This window comes from Mustela nivalis, assembly GCF_964662115.1.
Source record: "Mustela nivalis genome assembly, chromosome: 17".
Lineage (NCBI taxonomy): Eukaryota > Metazoa > Chordata > Mammalia > Carnivora > Mustelidae > Mustela > Mustela nivalis.
This window is the reverse complement of record NC_139036.1, coordinates 26,615,834-26,633,534: the sequence shown is the minus strand read 5'-3', so window position 1 is coordinate 26,633,534 and position 17,701 is coordinate 26,615,834. Positions and strand designations below refer to the sequence as shown.

The 17,701-nt window shown below is 39.9% G+C and overlaps 1 protein-coding gene across 3 annotated transcripts in view; it reads left to right on the top strand.

Annotated features, from left to right (window-relative positions):
• AATF (apoptosis antagonizing transcription factor) overlaps window positions 1-17,701 on the top strand; it is a 96,979-nt gene that overhangs the window by 53,675 nt on the left and 25,603 nt on the right. For all 3 annotated transcript variants that reach the window (XM_082708407.1, XM_082708406.1, XM_082708408.1), the window contains 2 exons: window positions 9,839-9,906; window positions 11,718-11,798. In XM_082708407.1, coding sequence (XP_082564533.1) covers window positions 9,839-9,906; window positions 11,718-11,798 — 149 coding nt within the window. The remainder of the gene's footprint in view (window positions 1-9,838; window positions 9,907-11,717; window positions 11,799-17,701) is intronic.

The following is a 17,701-nucleotide window of genomic DNA, read 5'->3' as shown; positions in this document are numbered from 1 at the left end:
CCACCTGAGGAAGGAGGGAATAAGCACATGAGGGGAAGAGGCAGGATGCTGCAAAGGTCTCAGGATCAATGGGTTATTGATCTGGTGGGGCCGAAGAATTATTGGAGTCTAAATGCTAGAAGGAGAATGTCGGAAAGACAGGGAAAGGTTTGTTTCACTGGGCTTTTCATCCCTCCAGGACATCATTACAGAGCACAAGTTAGTACTACCCTTCTGGTTTCTTCCTTGTGAATCCTTTCAGTAAAATTTTCTCTAGTTCTGAATGACTTCCTCCTTATTCTTCCAAGACAAAAGATACATTGTTTGATGCCATGTAAAAAAACATTGCCCAGGAATGCCCAGAAATGGTCAGTGACTGAGCTGGGGTCCCAAAGGATAAAGGAAAAAAAGGACACATACCAGGACATCCATCTGGCAATCGAGGGGCAGAATACTGGAAATGGGGACTGTTGGAAATTCTGAACAATAGAACTCTCTCTCTGTACATTGTTACTTTAGTATGGATTAGGAAGAATGGCTAAATGCTGTCACTTGATTCTTATAAAATTGTTTTTATTTGTAAGAAAAAGGAAAGGCAAATTGTCAAAAGAAGTTCTTTAGTATTCGAATGCTTAATTCTTAACCGTGTCTGCACACATCAGGGCCTACCTAATACTGATGGTGATTTACTTACACTCCCAGTTAATAATTAGACATTGGGAGACATATATCATGCCTAATGGAATATATGGGATCTGATGAGAAAGTTTTCTGTTTTGACTAATAAATTTTAACCCAAATGGCCAAGCCTAGTGAAATATTACGGCCTTTGAAATATTTTAGAACTTGTGCTGAGAAAACAATGTTACTTTATTCAGTGAATGAATTTATCATCCCTTCGAAATTGTAGGCCTTACTTGGCTCTCACTCTGGAGTGGAGGCATGGTGTAGCACTGAATCAGAAAGTGGAAAAACTAATCAAATCCTTAAACACCAAAGGCAGCGAGGCAGAGTCAGGCTGACTTTTAGTGGTAGCCTCCAGGTATACATTTTCTTATTTTAGTAACCAAATGTGGGTTATTTGTAACGTCAGCGTTAAGATGCTTCTTGAATTTTATTCACACCTCCTGATTTCTCTCCATTCTTCTATTTCTCTTCCTGTAATTATTGTACTTGCCATTGCAGAAGCTAGATGCTGTTCATCTCTGATCACAAGATCTAGAAGAATGCTGGCTACATAACTCGTTTTAGAAATGGTTTTGAATAAGCGCTGTGTACAAGGCAGAGTGCAGAGTTCTGTGGGAGGTGAGCATTTGAGTCAGACTCTACCCTGCCTTCGGGATGCTTACAGCCAGGTAGACGGGATGACAGAAATACAAACAAACCAACATGGTTGGTGAAGAGGTATGAAAGAATTAAGAAGAGAGAGAAATTAATAACAGTTTGGAGGAGTTCGAGAAGGCTGCAGGGAGGAGGAGATGGCATTTGATCTGGCCTTCAAAGACGGATTGAGGGGCCCCTGGGTGGCTCAGTGGGTTAAAGCCTCTGCCTTTGGCTCAGGTCATAATCTCAGGGTCCTGGGATCAAGCTCTGCATTGGGCTCTCTGCTCAGCAGGGAGCCTGCTTCCTCCTCTCTCTCTGCCTGCTTCTACCTACTTGTGATTGCCATCTGTCAAATAAATAAAATCTTAAAAAAAAAAAAAGAATGAGATCTTTTAATTCATTTGGATTTTTTTGTTTTTTCTTTTAAAGATTTATTTATTTATTTTAGAGAGAAAGAGGGAGCATGCATTGGATGGAGTGGGGGGGAGAGAGGAAGAGAGAGAGAATCTCAACCAGACTCCCCACTGAATGCAGAGCCTGACAAAGGGCTCAATCCCATAACCCCCTGGAGCCAAAATCAAGAGTCAGATACTCATAAAGAAGATGTGATATGTGTGTGTACCCATACATACACAGACACATAGAGTGGAATACTATTCAGGCATTAAAAATGAAATCTTATCATTGCAACAACATAGATAGAACTAGAGGGTATTATGCTAAGCAAAATAAGTCAGAGAAAGATTATTATCATGATCTCACTGATATGTGGAATTTAAGAAACAAAACTGAGGATCATAGGGGAAGAGAGGAAAAAATAAAACAAGATGACAAGATGAAAACAGAAATAAACTATAAGAGACTCATAGTCATAGGAAACAAACTGAGGGTTGCTGGAAGTGAGGGGTAACTGGGTGATAGACATTAAGGAGGGCACGTGATGTAGTGAACATTGGGTATTGTATAAGACTGATTAATCACTGACCTCTACCTCTAAAACCCATAATACATTATATGATAATTAATTGGATTTAAATTAAAAAAAAGTCACACACTCAACCAACTGAGGCACCCTGTTTTTGTTTTTTTTTAAATTCAAGCTCTTGGAATAGGTTTTTAAGAAGGGTAATTTTTTTTTAAAAGATTTTATTTATTAGAGAAAGAGTGTGGGGACTCGTATCTAGAATACATAAAGAACTCTTACAGCTCAATAATAAAAAGGCAACCTTATTAAAGAATGGCCAAGGCTTATCTGAGTAGACATTTCTCCAAAGAAGATATACAAATGACCAGTAAGCACAAGAGGATGTTCAACCTCATTAGCCATCAGAGAAATGAAAATCAGAACCACAGTGAAATAATACTTTATACCCACTGGGATGACTGTCATCAAAAAGTCAGACAATAACAAGTGCTGATGAGGATGTAGAAAAATCAGACCTGTCCAGCACTGCTGGTGGGAATGTAAAATGATGTACCTGCTTCGGAAAACAGGCTGGCAGTACCTCAAGGTGTCAGACCTAGAGTTACTATGTAACCTAGCAATTCCACTCCCACGTATTTACCTGAGAGAAATGAAAGCACCTGTCTGTACAAAAACTTGTCATGAATATCCATAGCAGCGTTATTCTTAATAACTATGAGGTGGAAACAACTCTGATATCTCTCAATTAATGAATAGGTAAAATATGGTGTAGCTCTGCAGTGGAGTATTCAGCTGTAAAAAAGAAGGAAGTACTGATATATGCTATAACATGAATAAACCTTGGGACTTATGTTAAGTGAAATAAGCTAGTTATAAAAGAGCATAAATAGTATGATTGCATTTTATATGAAATGTCAGGAATGGGCATATCATAAAGATAGAAAGTTTAGTGATTGCTTAATCACTAATTGTATTGGATTTTGTGGGTCGGGCTTACTGGGAATGATAGCTAATAGGTTTGGGGTTTCTTTTAGTGGGATGAAAATGTTCTAAGATTAAATGTGGTAGTGATTGCACAACTCTCTGAATTGACCAAAATACACTGAATTATATACCTCTTGCATGGGTGAATTAATATAGTAAGTGAATTATATCTCAATAAAGTTGTAAACAATTGCTTGGCATTATCAGCAGCAAATCAAAATAAGTGTTGTTGTTGTTATTTCTAGGGTGTTACCATGTTTTGTTTGTTTGTTTTCAGGAGCAGGACAATGTAAGGGCTTTAATCAATATATCCTTGATCCTCCTGTCTTTTTCACCTTTGGACATTACAAAATTACTCAGTGTGAATTTGTAGACTGGCAAAATTTTTCAGAACACCTATAGTGGTCCCTCTCCATCGATCCACAGGTTATATGATCCAAAACTTTCAATGGATCACTGAAACGGTGGATAGTACCATGCCCTAAATACGCATTTTTCCTGCACATACATACTGTGAATAAAGCTTAATTTATAAATTATGCAGAATAAGAGAATAACAACAATCAATAGCTAATAATGAAATAGAACACTTGTAACAATATACTATAATAAAAATGTGAATGTGGTCTTTATCTTATTGTACTGTACTAGCCCTTCTTGTGATGATGTGAGATGATAAGATGCCTGTGTGATGAGACGTAGTGAGGGCAATGACGTAGCCATAAGACATAGCGTCAGGCTCCTGTGGACCTTCTGAGGACCCATCAGAAGGAGGACCATCTGCTTCTGCACCGCAATTGGCTGTGGGTAACTAAAACCAGGGTTGAGGCGGGGACTACTGGATAGTCTGGACATTGCCAAATAAATCCTGACATATTCTTCTTGGGTCACGTATTATCCAAGGTATGATAAAGCGTTACATTGCTGAGAAGCTTTGGAGGGCAAAAACTTCCAATACTTTATTTCGGTTTTAAGATTTTTTTTTTAATTTATTTGACAGACAGGGATCACAGGTGGGCAGAGAGGCAGGCAGAGAGAGAGAAAGGGAAGCAGGCTCCCTGCTGAGTAGAGCCCAGTGTGGGGCTCAATCCCAGGACCCTGGGATCATGACCTGAGCTGAAGACAGAAGCTTTAACCAGGTGCCCCTTTATTTAGGTTTTAAATAGTAGGTTTATACTACTGTTTTATCACGTTCAAACATTTATCAGATCATCTCTTGACTTCCCTCTCAGTGGTGAGGTGTGGGCCTTCCTAGGCTTTCTGCCTCCACGCTTCCCGTTCTCCATACCCCTGGTGTACTTATTGTCATAGTTTTGTGAAAAGTCAGTTTTTATGATATTACGACTAAGTAAATGTACTATGATTATATTTCCTTAGATGCTTGTTTTTTCCTAGAGCTAATAATGCCTTTTTCAAGATACGCTTAGTGTTCTGTATATCTCCTGCTGTTTTTCCCCCACACAGACCAAATGCCTTGAATGCATAAATTAACCTATCATTTCCCCACTCCCTCTACCTTTTCCAACCCAGAGACCTCATTTCTAGGGCTCTCCAGACTCTTCCTCTCTGGAACAGTTGTTCTTTGTGCCTCCGCTGTCAGTAGTCTCAGGGCCTGTTTTTGCTGCTTTCCTGAGTTGGACCTGTTTTCTGACGTCTCATGTCTTCCTCCTTCTTGTCACACGCGCTCATGTTACTGAGGCACATCTTCCTGTGAAGGGGCACGTGAGGAGTAAACCATTGAGTCTCTTTACACGCATGAAATGTCTCCGTGTAACTTGCATACTTGGTTAATCCTTTGTGTGTGGAATTTGAAGTCGAAAGTCCTTTTCCTCAGAATTTTGAAGGCATTGCCCTGCGGTCCTCTGCTACTTGATATTGCTACTGAAATGTCTAGTCCCACTTAGTTTTCATTTCTGAATATGTAGGGTGACTATATAATCTCTTGCCAAAACTGGGACATTTGAGGTACTAGCCTGAAAAAGAATACTAGGACAGCAGGCGTAAACCAGGACTCTCTGGGGTAAACTGGGACATACGGTCACCCTCTTTATATGTGACCTATTTTTTCTGTAAGCATTTAGGATCTTCTCTGTACTTCCAGTGTTCCACATTTCATGCTGATGTGTCTTGGGAAAGGACTTTTTTTCATTCATTGTACTAGATTTTTTCAGGCTCATTCCTGTCCTTCGATTTGGGAAATTTTCATTACTGTTTCTCTAATTATGTCCTCCTAGCCTTTCTTAGTCAGATGTTTGACATTCTGGATTGTCCTGTAGATTTTTTTCTTCTCTTACAAATAAACAAGGGTCTGTTATCCTTTTGCCTTTTTGTTTTATAGCTGAAGGGGTTTTGTATATTTCTTTTCCAGTTTATTGAAATTTATTTTTTTCTGTTTTGTATTTAATTTCTTGTTTTACTCTTTACTTACATCCTCCTGTTCTTACAGGAATATATCTTCTTTTCCATTCTTCTTTCTTTCTTTTCTTAGGTTTCTTTTGTTTCCTTTGTTGTTCTTTTGGGTCCCCTCTTCCCTATCTGCTTTGGTCTGTTTGAGCCTTTCCGCAGATGCCAGTGGTCCTTAACTCTCTTCATATTTAGTAGTAAGAAATTCAGAGTACCTCTGAAACCTGAGCAGAGCTTTTTGGCTCCTTTAACTATAATTGCTCTGTGAACTAACATCTTGTTTGGAATAGTCTTCAAATGTCAGAACTTGGAGATATTTTCTGGGGAGTGGAAGGATCAACCATGCAGTTTCTCCAAGAGATACTTCTCTGCTCTCCTGCGTGGGAGATTTTGTGTCAGGGTGCTTGCATTCTGTTTGTAGGGTAAGGGAAGCAGGCAGAAGTTCCCAGGGACTGGCATGGCACCTTTTTCTTTTACCTCATTCCAGCCTCCTGTGCCTCAGAGCCATCTCTCTGGAGCTTCTGGGGCTCAGTTTTTCCAGAGAAGAAAACTTGTCTCCCTGTGAGGGGGTGGGGGAAAGGGTATAGTCACTTGTGGGATAATGGAGAAGGCCCAGTGGCGCTGTCCCCTCCCACTTCTCCCTCTTTGTGGTAACTGCCACTGCCAGAGCTCCTCCTACAGGGATTCTGTGGGCCTAATTAGTTCCACCCTCACCTTTATTCCCTCTGGGCACTTGGGTGATAACTGCTTTTTACTCTTCCGTCTCCTGACTGTCTTTGAAAAATTTATGAAAATCTGCTCTCATTAACTCTCCCTTTCTCTTCTTTCTCATGGGTTAATACATTTGTTTTATTTCTCTCCTGTCTTTTAGAGGGCTTGAGAAGGGAGAAGAGATAAACTAATGTGTTCAATCTGCCATTTTTAACTGATTCTGGCGTGCATATTTCTAGACAAAGTATTATAAATGCTGATTAGATGCTGAACAGTACCATCAGCGCTATTCCTCATGTATGTTGTTATGGGTTAAGTAGGTTTTTGTGGGCTGACCTGGAAACCTAACATCTATGATTTTCCCCTGGAACTAGAGAAACAATCAAGCCTTTGTGAGCTGACCCTGGGATTAAAACAGACTAGAACAAAAATATTTCACGCATGTCTCCATTTTCCGAGTCACAAAGAAAATTAGAAATACTACATCATTATTGTTGAAAAAGCTCCACTAACTGTAACAGAAACCTGTATTTAATAGAAAAGTTTATTCATAAAGTTAAGCTATAAAAATTGAACTGAGAAGCAAAATTAATTCTTCAGCAATATTCCTAGAGCTTAATTTTTTAGTAACTTTTTTGAAAGCAGTTTTCCTAATTAAATTAAAACCCAGTGATTGTGTTAGCTGTGGGAAATAGCAGTAGCCATGGGAATAGTTGGTTTACTTGTATTTTCTGGCTACTTTTTTTTTTTTTTTTAAGATTTTACTTATTTGTCAGAGAGCACAGGAGCAGGGTAGAGGGGCAGAGGCAGAGGGGGAAGCAGGCTCCCTGCTGAGCAGGGAGGCCAATGTAGGACTCAGTTCCAGGATCCTGAGATCATTCGGTCAGATACTGAACCGAAGGCAGATACTGAACTGACTGAGCCACCCAAGCATCCCTTTTGGCTACTTTCCTTTCTTTCTTTCTTTCCTTTTTTTTTTTTTTTTAAAGATTTTATTTATGTATTTGACAGAGATCACAAGTAGGCAGAGAGGCAGGCAGAGAGAGAGAGGAAGGGAAGCAGGCTCCCTGCTGAGCGGAGATCCCAATGCAGGGCTCAATCCTAGGACCCTGGGATCATGACCTGAGCTGAAGGCAGAGGCTTTAACCCACTGAGCCACCCAGGTGCCGCCCCTTTTGGCCACTTTCTTATTCCTACCTTGCATGCAACAGGATCTTCTGCCTCACTGGACTGAATAAAGTAGACTTGGCCAGATTGACCAGTAAAACCACCTTCCTTGTTACAAATGACTAAGGGTAGCTGTGCAGGGCACTTGGGTAGTGAAAATGAAGCCCAGAATATGGAAAGTACAGAGAGAAAATGCTGCACCAACTCAGTGTTTGAATGGAGGGACCACTGCAAACGTAACAGACCCACCATAGTTGTGCGGCTTCAGTCTCCAGTCTTCGGGAAGGGCATATGGGGCTTTCTTGCCGAGGATCACCCCTGTTGTGCTAGGGCAGACTTCCGTGAGCACTTGCTCCCCATGGTCCTGACAGCCCCAGTCTCAAGGGATCAGAGGCGATTAGGAAAGCCAGGAACCGTTGTTCCAATCTCTTCTGTGGCTGGAACAGGTAAGGGCAATGAGATGTAGCTGCTTCATTATTTCCCGTCCCTTTTCATATTTTCTTTCCCTTCTTTTTCTTCTCTTTCTTCTGTTTTCCTTATCAACCTCTCCTCCTTTCCACCACCGTCACCCCCCCCCCCCCCAGCCATGCTTCTGACAGAACATTGACTAGGAACCAGGAGCCCATTTTGGCTCAGCCTTCAGGGCAGCTGTTTACAGAGTAGCAGTGCTACACGGGTTTACTGTGTCGTATGTCTGTGTAACACTGGATTTGGATCTTGTATTTAGCTGCCAGAAGTGACTGTGATGAAGTAGGAGAGATAAACTGATAGATTGGCTGCCAGAAAGATGTTGGGAATCAATCAGATAAACAGTGTAGAGAAATAGCTTGCTGTTTTCTAGTGATAATAAACCAGTGGCCTCTGGTCCCCGCATTTTTAAACGTAATTGCTGTAGTAATAATGTCCAAAATAAGCAAATGAAGAAACCTCACAGGAGGGTTTTTAATTGTGATTGAAATATCCTTTTCCCTTTTGCAGTAAAGATTCATCTTCTATGGAAATGAACATTTCTATAAATTTGTTTTACTTCTTCCAGTGCCTACTTATATAAACAAATGAAAATCAGAGAGTGAACTACCTTCATAGAAATTTGTTCCTCCTCATCTATCCTCCCACAGACGTCAGCTGTTTAAAGTGGTGAAATATCTGTATTGCTACTATGCCTCACCTACAGAATCATTACTTTTTTTTTTTTTTTTTTTTTTTTTTTTTAAGAAACAAAATTTAAAGTCCAGCCTGTTTAATTGACAGATGATGAGCAGGATTATTTTAGTGTGTCCCCTTATATTTCTCTCAGACTTTTGGGATTTCAGTCTCTGTTGCTATTGCACACAGCACTTGTATGGGAGAGATGTATCCAGTTTTATTATCACAATTTAAAACTCTCCTCCTTTAATGTTTAACCTTTCTTTATTCTTAAGCAGGCTCCACACCTGTTGTGGAGCTCAAGCTCACGACCCTGAGATCAAGAGTCACACGCTTTACCAACTGAGGCAACCAGGCACCCCTGATACCTAACTTCTCAACATTACTTCTCTTCACCTAGGACTTTAAGACCCAATGCAAATTCTTAAGTCTGTGTGAAAGGTACCGGTTTACACTCTGGTTGTGTGCAGTGGACTGCCCAGGACTAAGAGGAGAGTAGGAGAGTCATTTAGGGGGGCCTATGGAGTTCGTTGTATGGGATGAGAGACTGGTTCTCTGTGTTGTATTTGTAGTCCACACATATGACTTCTGTCAGGATCCCTTTTAAAATTGTCATGGCTTTGACTGTGTTGGTGTCATATGTGGTTAAATCTCTTCATAGTAAGCTTGGGGGAGTACCAGCCATGGAAAGCAAGAGAATGAAGTTCGCACTTTTAATTATATGTAATAAAGGCTTTTGCCTGAGGAAGACCTTCCTGACTATTGGAGGTTATAGGTCAGAAGTTAACCATGTACCATTATCCTACTGGTGAAGCTGATGCATTTTCCTTTTTGCCATACAGCCTTTCCCACCTGACTTTTTAAAGATTCTCCATTGGTGTCGATGAGATGGACAAAACTAATCATAAAAACAATGAGGGGATTGTTGCACACTCATTGATCCATTTGAAATGAACTGCAGTACAATAAGTCTTCCAAATGGACTTCTGTTCTCAGCTATTGCTGTAGCCACCTTTTTAAAGATATATAAATATGAAAGGGTTAATGGGAATTCAGTCATGCTCTTGCCACTGGGTTGTCCCTTATTGATTGTAGTTTTAGAGCTGTCACGGTGCCATTCAGAATTCCTACAGTGCCCTTTTAAAGTCACTTGGTGCTGGGAGATGATAAATAAATCCGTTGCTTTCCTTTTTCCCCTAGCTCCTTCGAGAACTCATAGAACGGAAAACCAGCTCCTTGGATCCCAATGATCAAGTGGCCATGGGAAGGTAATTTAGATATGGCTTTCTGTTTGTACAAGCAGCCTATATAATAGTTTCTCCCTTTGAGTCCCCTTAATTCTGCCTCAGAGGCAGCGATTGGCTCCGTAATTGTAAATGTTAAGCAACATTAAAAAAAAAAGTTAAGCAAGACAAGGTGATGGAAATCCTATACCTTGCCTTAAGAACAGTTGAATAAGAGATAATAAAACACCTATGTCTTTGTTTTAGGGTTTGTTTTTCAAAGTCCTTCTTATGGTCTTTGCTCCCTGATTTGGGCTGTGATTGTATCTATATCGGTCTCTGACCGCTGGATAAAAAGCAGCCACCCAAATGTGTGCTCTCAGCTGTCAGAATGTGGCACTGTGCACAACAGGTTCCTTGCTCATAGTTGAATCTGCTTTGTTCGAATCTGCCCTAATTTAGACCTCCACCCCTTCAGTAAAAGCCTCAGCACAATTAAAAACGGAATGTGGCAGCATTACCCAGATGTCAGGGTAGAATGTAAAGTAGTGAAGGAAGGCTCGTGTGTATGCTTCATCCTGTAGTTGGAAAATAAAAAGGGCATTTAGAGTGCTACCTAATGAATAGTGTACATTTAAATAGCCATGAGCCATAATTTGCAAAAGCGTGAAAGGAAACAAAAGCTGCAAGTACCAGAATGGGATTCTGGGCAAAGCAGCATTTTGAGAACGCAATGAAAAATTTGTGTTGATGAAATAATTTTGAGTAAAACATTATTTGGGTTTAAGGATAGGATATTGTTGATATTTTGTGTATCTCTGGAATGCTATAGAGAGCTGTTCACTATAAATTTAATGTGATACAGCAAATTGCATGGTGATTATATTGTACATTTATCTGACTTTACAATAAAATAGATTATGGTAATTAAGATTATATTAAGATTACAGTAATTGGATTTCCCTAGATTATTTTTTTCTGATGTTGAGTTTTCGTTGTATAAATCAGGTAAGATGACTAACTGTTGCTGTTTCTCTCTTTTTTTTTTTTTTCCACATTTGTTCATATGAGGAATTTATGAAGATTTTTCTTCGCCAATATCCTTTATTTGAAAAATTAATTCCTTTTCATCTGAAATGACTGCAGAATATGTGACTCTTGTTTGGATCCTGATTCAAACAAACTAACTGTAAAAGTGAGATGATCCAGGAAATTTGAAGACTGACTCAGTATTTGGTAGTAAAGAATTACTGGCAACTTTTTTTGTAGGTGCGACAGTCGTATTGAGACTGTATTGGGGGGAAGGAACCCTTACCTCTCAGCAGCACATTCTTAAATACGACAGATGAAATGAAAATTAAATACACAAAATGGCCGCAAAACTAATGTCAGTGGTGGGTAATTACAAAAAAATTAGCAAACATTGGAAAGTGCTAGAAAAAGCACTTGGTATTAACAAAGGGAAAATTGAAGAATTCCTGTATTCAAACTGAACAGCAGTTGTAGTGTTAGTAATAGAACATCCTGCACAGCTATAAAACATTGAAAGCAAACAGCTCTCTACTCAGTTTGCTGGCTTTTCCTGTGGACTGCAAGATTTAGTGCCTGTCACAGGAACTCTAGATACTAAGGAGCATTGTTAACCAAATTCGCTGTAGAATTTCCCAGCTGCCATTTGTTTTTTTTCTCATTGCACAAATCCTCTTCAATTGATTAGTCGCTTTGGCCCCAGACTATCTTGAGGAACTTGATGTGGGTTGATGATTTCTTTCTGCAGTGAGAAAAATTCCAGTTTGTCAATAAGTATTACTATTTCTGTTAGTGATGATACATAATATTGTTTGTGAATTTCCCAGGCAGTGGCTTGCGATCCAGAAGTTACGAAGCAAAATCCACAAGAAAGTAGATAGGAAAGCCAGCAAAGGAAGGAAACTCCGGTGAGTTACTTTTTAGAAAAGATTTTAACATGTTACAGCTCTTACATTTTGGCTGTTATGTCAGTTCTATATGTCTTCTGATGATTCTGTTTTTAAGGATCAGAAAAATAACAAAAACAGTGTCTGTGGCTTTTTGGGGACTCCATTTTTCTTACTCTAAAATGGAAATGCTTTGGTTCAGTTCCTTTTTGTTTTGCTGTTGTAAGGGGATGGGTTAAATAACACCTGCATTTTCCTGAAAGAAAAATAAGAAGAAAAGAAGATAGTTGAAATTGTCTTAGTTTTTTGTTTTGTTTTTTGGATTTTTTTTTTTTTTCTAGAGCGAGAGAAAGCAAGAGTGGGGAGGGGAGAGGGAAAGAAAGAGAACCCTAAGCAGACTCTATGCCCAGCCTGGAGCTCGGTGTGGGGCTCGAGCTTACGACCCTGAGCCCACCACCTGAGCTGAAGTCAAGAGTCACATGCCCAACTGACTGAGCCACCCAGGCATCCTGAAATTGTCTTAGTTTTAAAAAGTGATTTCTACAGAACAGTACAGCAGTTTTACTTTGGATGCTTGTTTAGAATAGGATTATATTGGTCCATTTTCATGAGGCCATACATGTATACACTATGCTAAGAATATATAAATGAAGGATTCCAGAGAATGTTAACAGTGTGCTTAAATGAAATGAGAAATACATTTTTTTAAAGATTTTATTTTTAAGCAATCTCTTCACCCAACATGGGGCTTAAACTTAAACCCTCAGATCAATAGTCACACACTCTACCGACTGAGCCAGCCAGGCTCAGTCCAAGAGAAATAGAATTTTTATGAGAAAACAGATTCTGACTATAAGAAAACCTTCAGTCCTGTATATGTTGTATATGTATGGTATACAGATAGGTAATATTTTATTTTATGTCTGTTGTGTAGTATCATTTGCACAAAGCCTCCTGTCAAAGAAACTACTTATAATTGAGGTGCACATGGAAAAAAAAATCTTCAACTCATTGTGTTATGACAGTTTAGGCAGATAGCGAATTCTGCATCCTTATTAGAGACTACCTGTCATTGAATTCCCTTTAGACAGATGTGGATCTGTCTCATATTTAAGTAACTTCAGAGAATCAGATTTCACAACTACTTTAACTGATCTGTTTTTGTTTTTAACAAACTCACCAGGAAATAGGTATTTCTCTCTAACTTTGCAGAAGTGCAAAGCAACTTTTCACCATCTTTTTATTCAAAGTCACTTTCTTAAATCTCAGGCTAAGTTGTTATAATTTGTTTAACTTTTTTCATATTTGGAATTTCCATGTCTTCACACTTATCCAGGTTTGTTTTTAGTGGGATGGTTAAGAGCATAGGTTCTAGGGCCAAACTTACTCTTTAATGTTGAGAACAGATTTTTCCCTAGTGCTGTGCTTTCAAAATTGTAGCTTTATGAGATGATAAATGTTCTCTAGAGGGAGAAGCCTGGAATCCTGGGAGGCTTGGGTTCAAATTCTGGCTCTGGCTGTATCATTTTGGTTGTTCTTTTATCTCTGTGACTCACTTTTCTCATTTACTAAGTAGTATAATAATCCCTACTTCACAGATTTGGTTTGAGGGTTAAAATGATGTATTAAATGTCTGATACATAGTAAACATTCGAAAGTGTTAATTTTCTTGGTTTCTCTTGTTTACCTATTGGTATTGCTGTTGCAAATATACTATCTTCAGAAGAATTGAGAGAGGACAAAATCCCTTCTCTACATTATTGTTAGGAATTTTATATTGGGGCAGGTACCTACATGTGTGTGCCCCTTGAGGGCAAGAATTGTGCTCCCTTCTTCTTTAAGATAACTCCAGCCTTTTATTAGTCAGCCAGAAGATGTTTTTGGATGATTATGTCATTAAACTTAACATGCTCACCAGGTATGGAGAAATGGCTATACCCTTAAACATAATGCAGTGTAAGAAGCTCGGTGAATGTTGGAAAAGGGAGTACTTCTCTAGCATGGCAAGTTACTTAGGAGAACATGAGTCTGTTCTTTCCCAAATCAAAACATACTTACCATGGTTATTATTTATGAAGTTGAAAGGAAAAAAAAAAAACAGGATTTTGTTTTAATAGTAAGTTTTTTTCTTACATTAAATTATTTTCTAAAATATTTTATTTATTTATTTGACAGAGAGCTAGAGGGGGAGCAGGAGAGGGAGAGAGAAACAGACTCCCCACTGAGCAGGGAATCCTTACATGGGACTTGGTTTTAGGAACCTGGGATCACGATCTGAGCTGAAGGCAGATGTTCAACTGACTGAGCCACCCAGGCATTTATTAAACTAACCTCACTAACCTGTTCATTAGAGGTTTGGTCACTGCGAGTATATATACCTGGTATTATAGCATTTTGATAAGTGATTTAGAGTCACACATGCCTATAAATCCAAAGACATTTAAAGTCTTATTCTGACAACAGGCAAGCAAGAGACAGACATTCTGTTTAAATGGAGCTAAACATTAAAATGTAAGGCATGGTTAATTAAAATTTTAAAAAGAGGGGCAGCTGGGTGGCTTAGTCGATTGAGCTTCCCACTCTTGATTTCCACCGGGGTCATGATCCCTTGGGTTGCGGGTTTGGGCCCCGAGTTGGGCTCCCTGGTCAGAGGGGACTCTGCTTGGAATTCTCCCCCTCTGCCCCTCCTCCCTGCTTGTTCTCTCTCTCTCTCTCTCAAATAAATATATATATATATATTTTTTTTAGTCCAAATAAGATTCCTTCTGAAATTCAATGAACTGTATTGGGTGCCATGTAAGATCCATTTTGCCCTTCAGGAGTGTGTCCTCAGGAGAGGGTAGCAGTGGGGTGCTTGGCTGGCTCAGCTGGTTAAGTGTCTGACTCTTAATTTTGGCTTAGGTCATGATCTCAGGGATGTGAGATTAGACCCCCACACTGGTCTCCACACTGGGTGTGGATTGTGCTTAAGATTCTCCCTACCTCTCCCTCTGCAACCCCCTTCCTGCTCACCCATGCGTGCTCTCTTTCTCCTTAAAAATACAAAAAAAAAGGAGAGGGCAGCAGGCACAAAGCAGATGCTGTGTGGGAGGCCCTGTGGTGGAGGTTCTCCTGGTGGCCCGGTCACCTGAGTGCCCTTGGGGGAGCGCAGGCTGCTCAGGAAGCCTGTGTCTGAGACACCATCCACATTCCACACTAAGCAGACTAGAAGAGTCAGCCCAGTGAAAGGCCACAGAGAATAATGGTTTTAAAAACCTAGACTTGAGAGTGTACGTGGCCATTTTGGAAACTGTGATTTAATTTGTTTTGGCAAACACTTAAAATGCATAGGGGGGAATGGCAGTAGATAAGGCTGTGTGAGTAGGTGAGTGCTAGGTCATGGCCATGCTAAGAATTTGGGCTTTATTCTGTACACTGTAGTGAGTCATGGAAAAACAAAGGAAGACTGAAGAACTGTCACAGAGTGAAGGAGACATCACAAGTAGGTACAGTTTGGGGTCCTAGATTGGAGCCTGGAAAAGAAAAAGGACACTAGGATAAAAATGGGTGAAATTTGAGAGCTGTGTAATTTGGATGGTAGTATCATACCTAGGTTCACTTCCTGATTTTGATAATCACACTGTGTTTATGTAAACTGTTAATTCTAGAGGAAGCTGGGCAAGGGTATTCATGAACTCTCTCTATTATTTATGTGGTTGTTCTACAAGTCTAAAATTACTACAAATTAGTTGTTGAGTTAAAAAGTTTGGGACTGCGGTTCCTGGGTGGCTCAGTCGGTTGAGTGTTCACCTCTTGATTTTGGCTCCAGTCTTGATCTCAGGGTCGTGAGATCAAGCCCCATGTCAGCTCTGCACTGGGCGTGGAGATGACCTGGGATTCTCCCTCTCCCCACCCCACCCCGCGCCACCCCACCAAAAACAAGTTTGGGGCTCCACACTGGGCTTGGAGGCTACTTTAAAAAAAGTTTTATTTTATTTTTTAGATTTTATTAATTTATTTGACAGAGAGACACAGCAAGAGAGGGAACACAAGCAGGGGAAGTAGGAGAAGGAGAAGCAGGCTTCCTGCAGAACAGGGAGTCCGATGCAGGGCTTGATCCCGGGACCCTGGGATCATGACCTGAGCCAAAGGCAGATGCTTAACAACTGAGCCACCAAGGCACCCCTTGATGAATGTGAGGAATGTGGTCAGAATGAGAAGGTGGTCTTTATTAATAGCAATAGTGATCACATTTATAAAACTCACTGTTAGGCACTGCTAAGCAGTTTATGTGCAGAGAGAACAAAAACCACACTCTGGAGCTTCCTTGTCCAGGTTTGAAACCTGACTCTGCTACTTACCGCCCCCCACCACCCCACCGGGGACCTTGGGCAAGTTAGTTTACTTCTGTGCTTCAGTTTCCTAACCTGTGAAACGTGTATATTCCTAAAAGTCCCATCTCAGAGGGGTATCAGATTAGGTGAGCTGATTCCTGTAAAGTGTTCTGAGAAGGGAAGCAGCTCACACAGCCTGCACAGAGCTGGGAAGTCACAAATTTGGATTTGAGCTAAGTGGTCTGATTGCAGAGCCCATGCTTCTGACCTGTGGCCTGTTCGTTTCTCTCTGGGCAGGACTTACTGGCCTCTGCAGGCACCAGAATGACATATTGGAGACATTAGTGTTCTGCCCTGAAGGATTAAACAAGTGGCCCAGCTAGATGAAACTATTATAAATAACATCCTTAAATGAGACCTCAGGAAGAGCTGATAGATATGCCAGCTGTCATCACCGATACTGGGTTCCACTAGTGAGCAGGTTCTGCTCTTTGTTTGCCATAGAGTTGGAAAGAGAAGATTTCCAGAAATGTCATAGCACAGACGAACGATCATTTAAATGATAACAGGTTAATGGCATCAGCCTGGTCAGACTGGGCATGGCAGCTTGTTAGTTGGATGCTAGAAAATAATTTATTTTTAGAAAAGGAATATTTGCGTTTGGGGAAATTATTATCGCTATTGATTATTTTTACTTAGCATTATATTTAAGTAGATTTGATGATGATTTAGTCAGAATTCATAATGTAAGAATTAAATTTAGGCTTTTAGTAACAGGATGTCTTACTGTGTTTGTCCGTTCTTCTTCAGCAAAATGCCATTTATCTTTTCTTAGCATGGTTGTTAAAAGGTGTTTTAATACTAAAACATGCATCCATCCTCAGCAGCACTGAGATTAGATGAAATCTATTGCATTAAGTACACATTACTAAATTGTCTTTAATGTGATTACTTCTTAGTCTGTCTTTCGTCATGCTGTTAATAGTTATTGAATATATTGTATTAAAATGTAAAGGTATTCCACATAGCACCATCCAATAAAAACATGCATTACATATGTAATGTTAAATGTTCTAGTGGCCACATAGTAAAAGGAATCAGGTGGACTTAATAATATATTTCACCTAGGGACGCCTGGGTGGCCCAGTCAGTTAAGCGTGTGCATTTGGCTCAGGTCATGATCCCAGAGTCATGGGATCCGGCTCTCATCGGCTTCCCTACTCAGTGAGAAGCCTGCTTTTCCAGAACTCTGCCCTTCCCTCTGCTCATAATCTCTCTCTCGCTCGCTCACTCAAATAAATAAATAGTCTTTAAAAAATACTTCATTTAACCCAATATATCAAATATTATTACCCAGTTTTTCAATAATTTATTATTTTAAAATTATTAATGGTATATTTTACATTCTTTCTTAAATCTTGAATCTTCAATCTTCAAAATCTGGTGCACTTAACTTGGTCCATCCACAGCAGTCAGACTAACCATGGTTTCAAGGGCCTACGTACGTAACGGCATGTGGCTAGTGACTACTGAATCAGATAGTACATCTATGGAGTAGAGCTCATAGTCTTTGTCCAGAGAGTGGATTATAAACCTCTCTTTGGATACAGC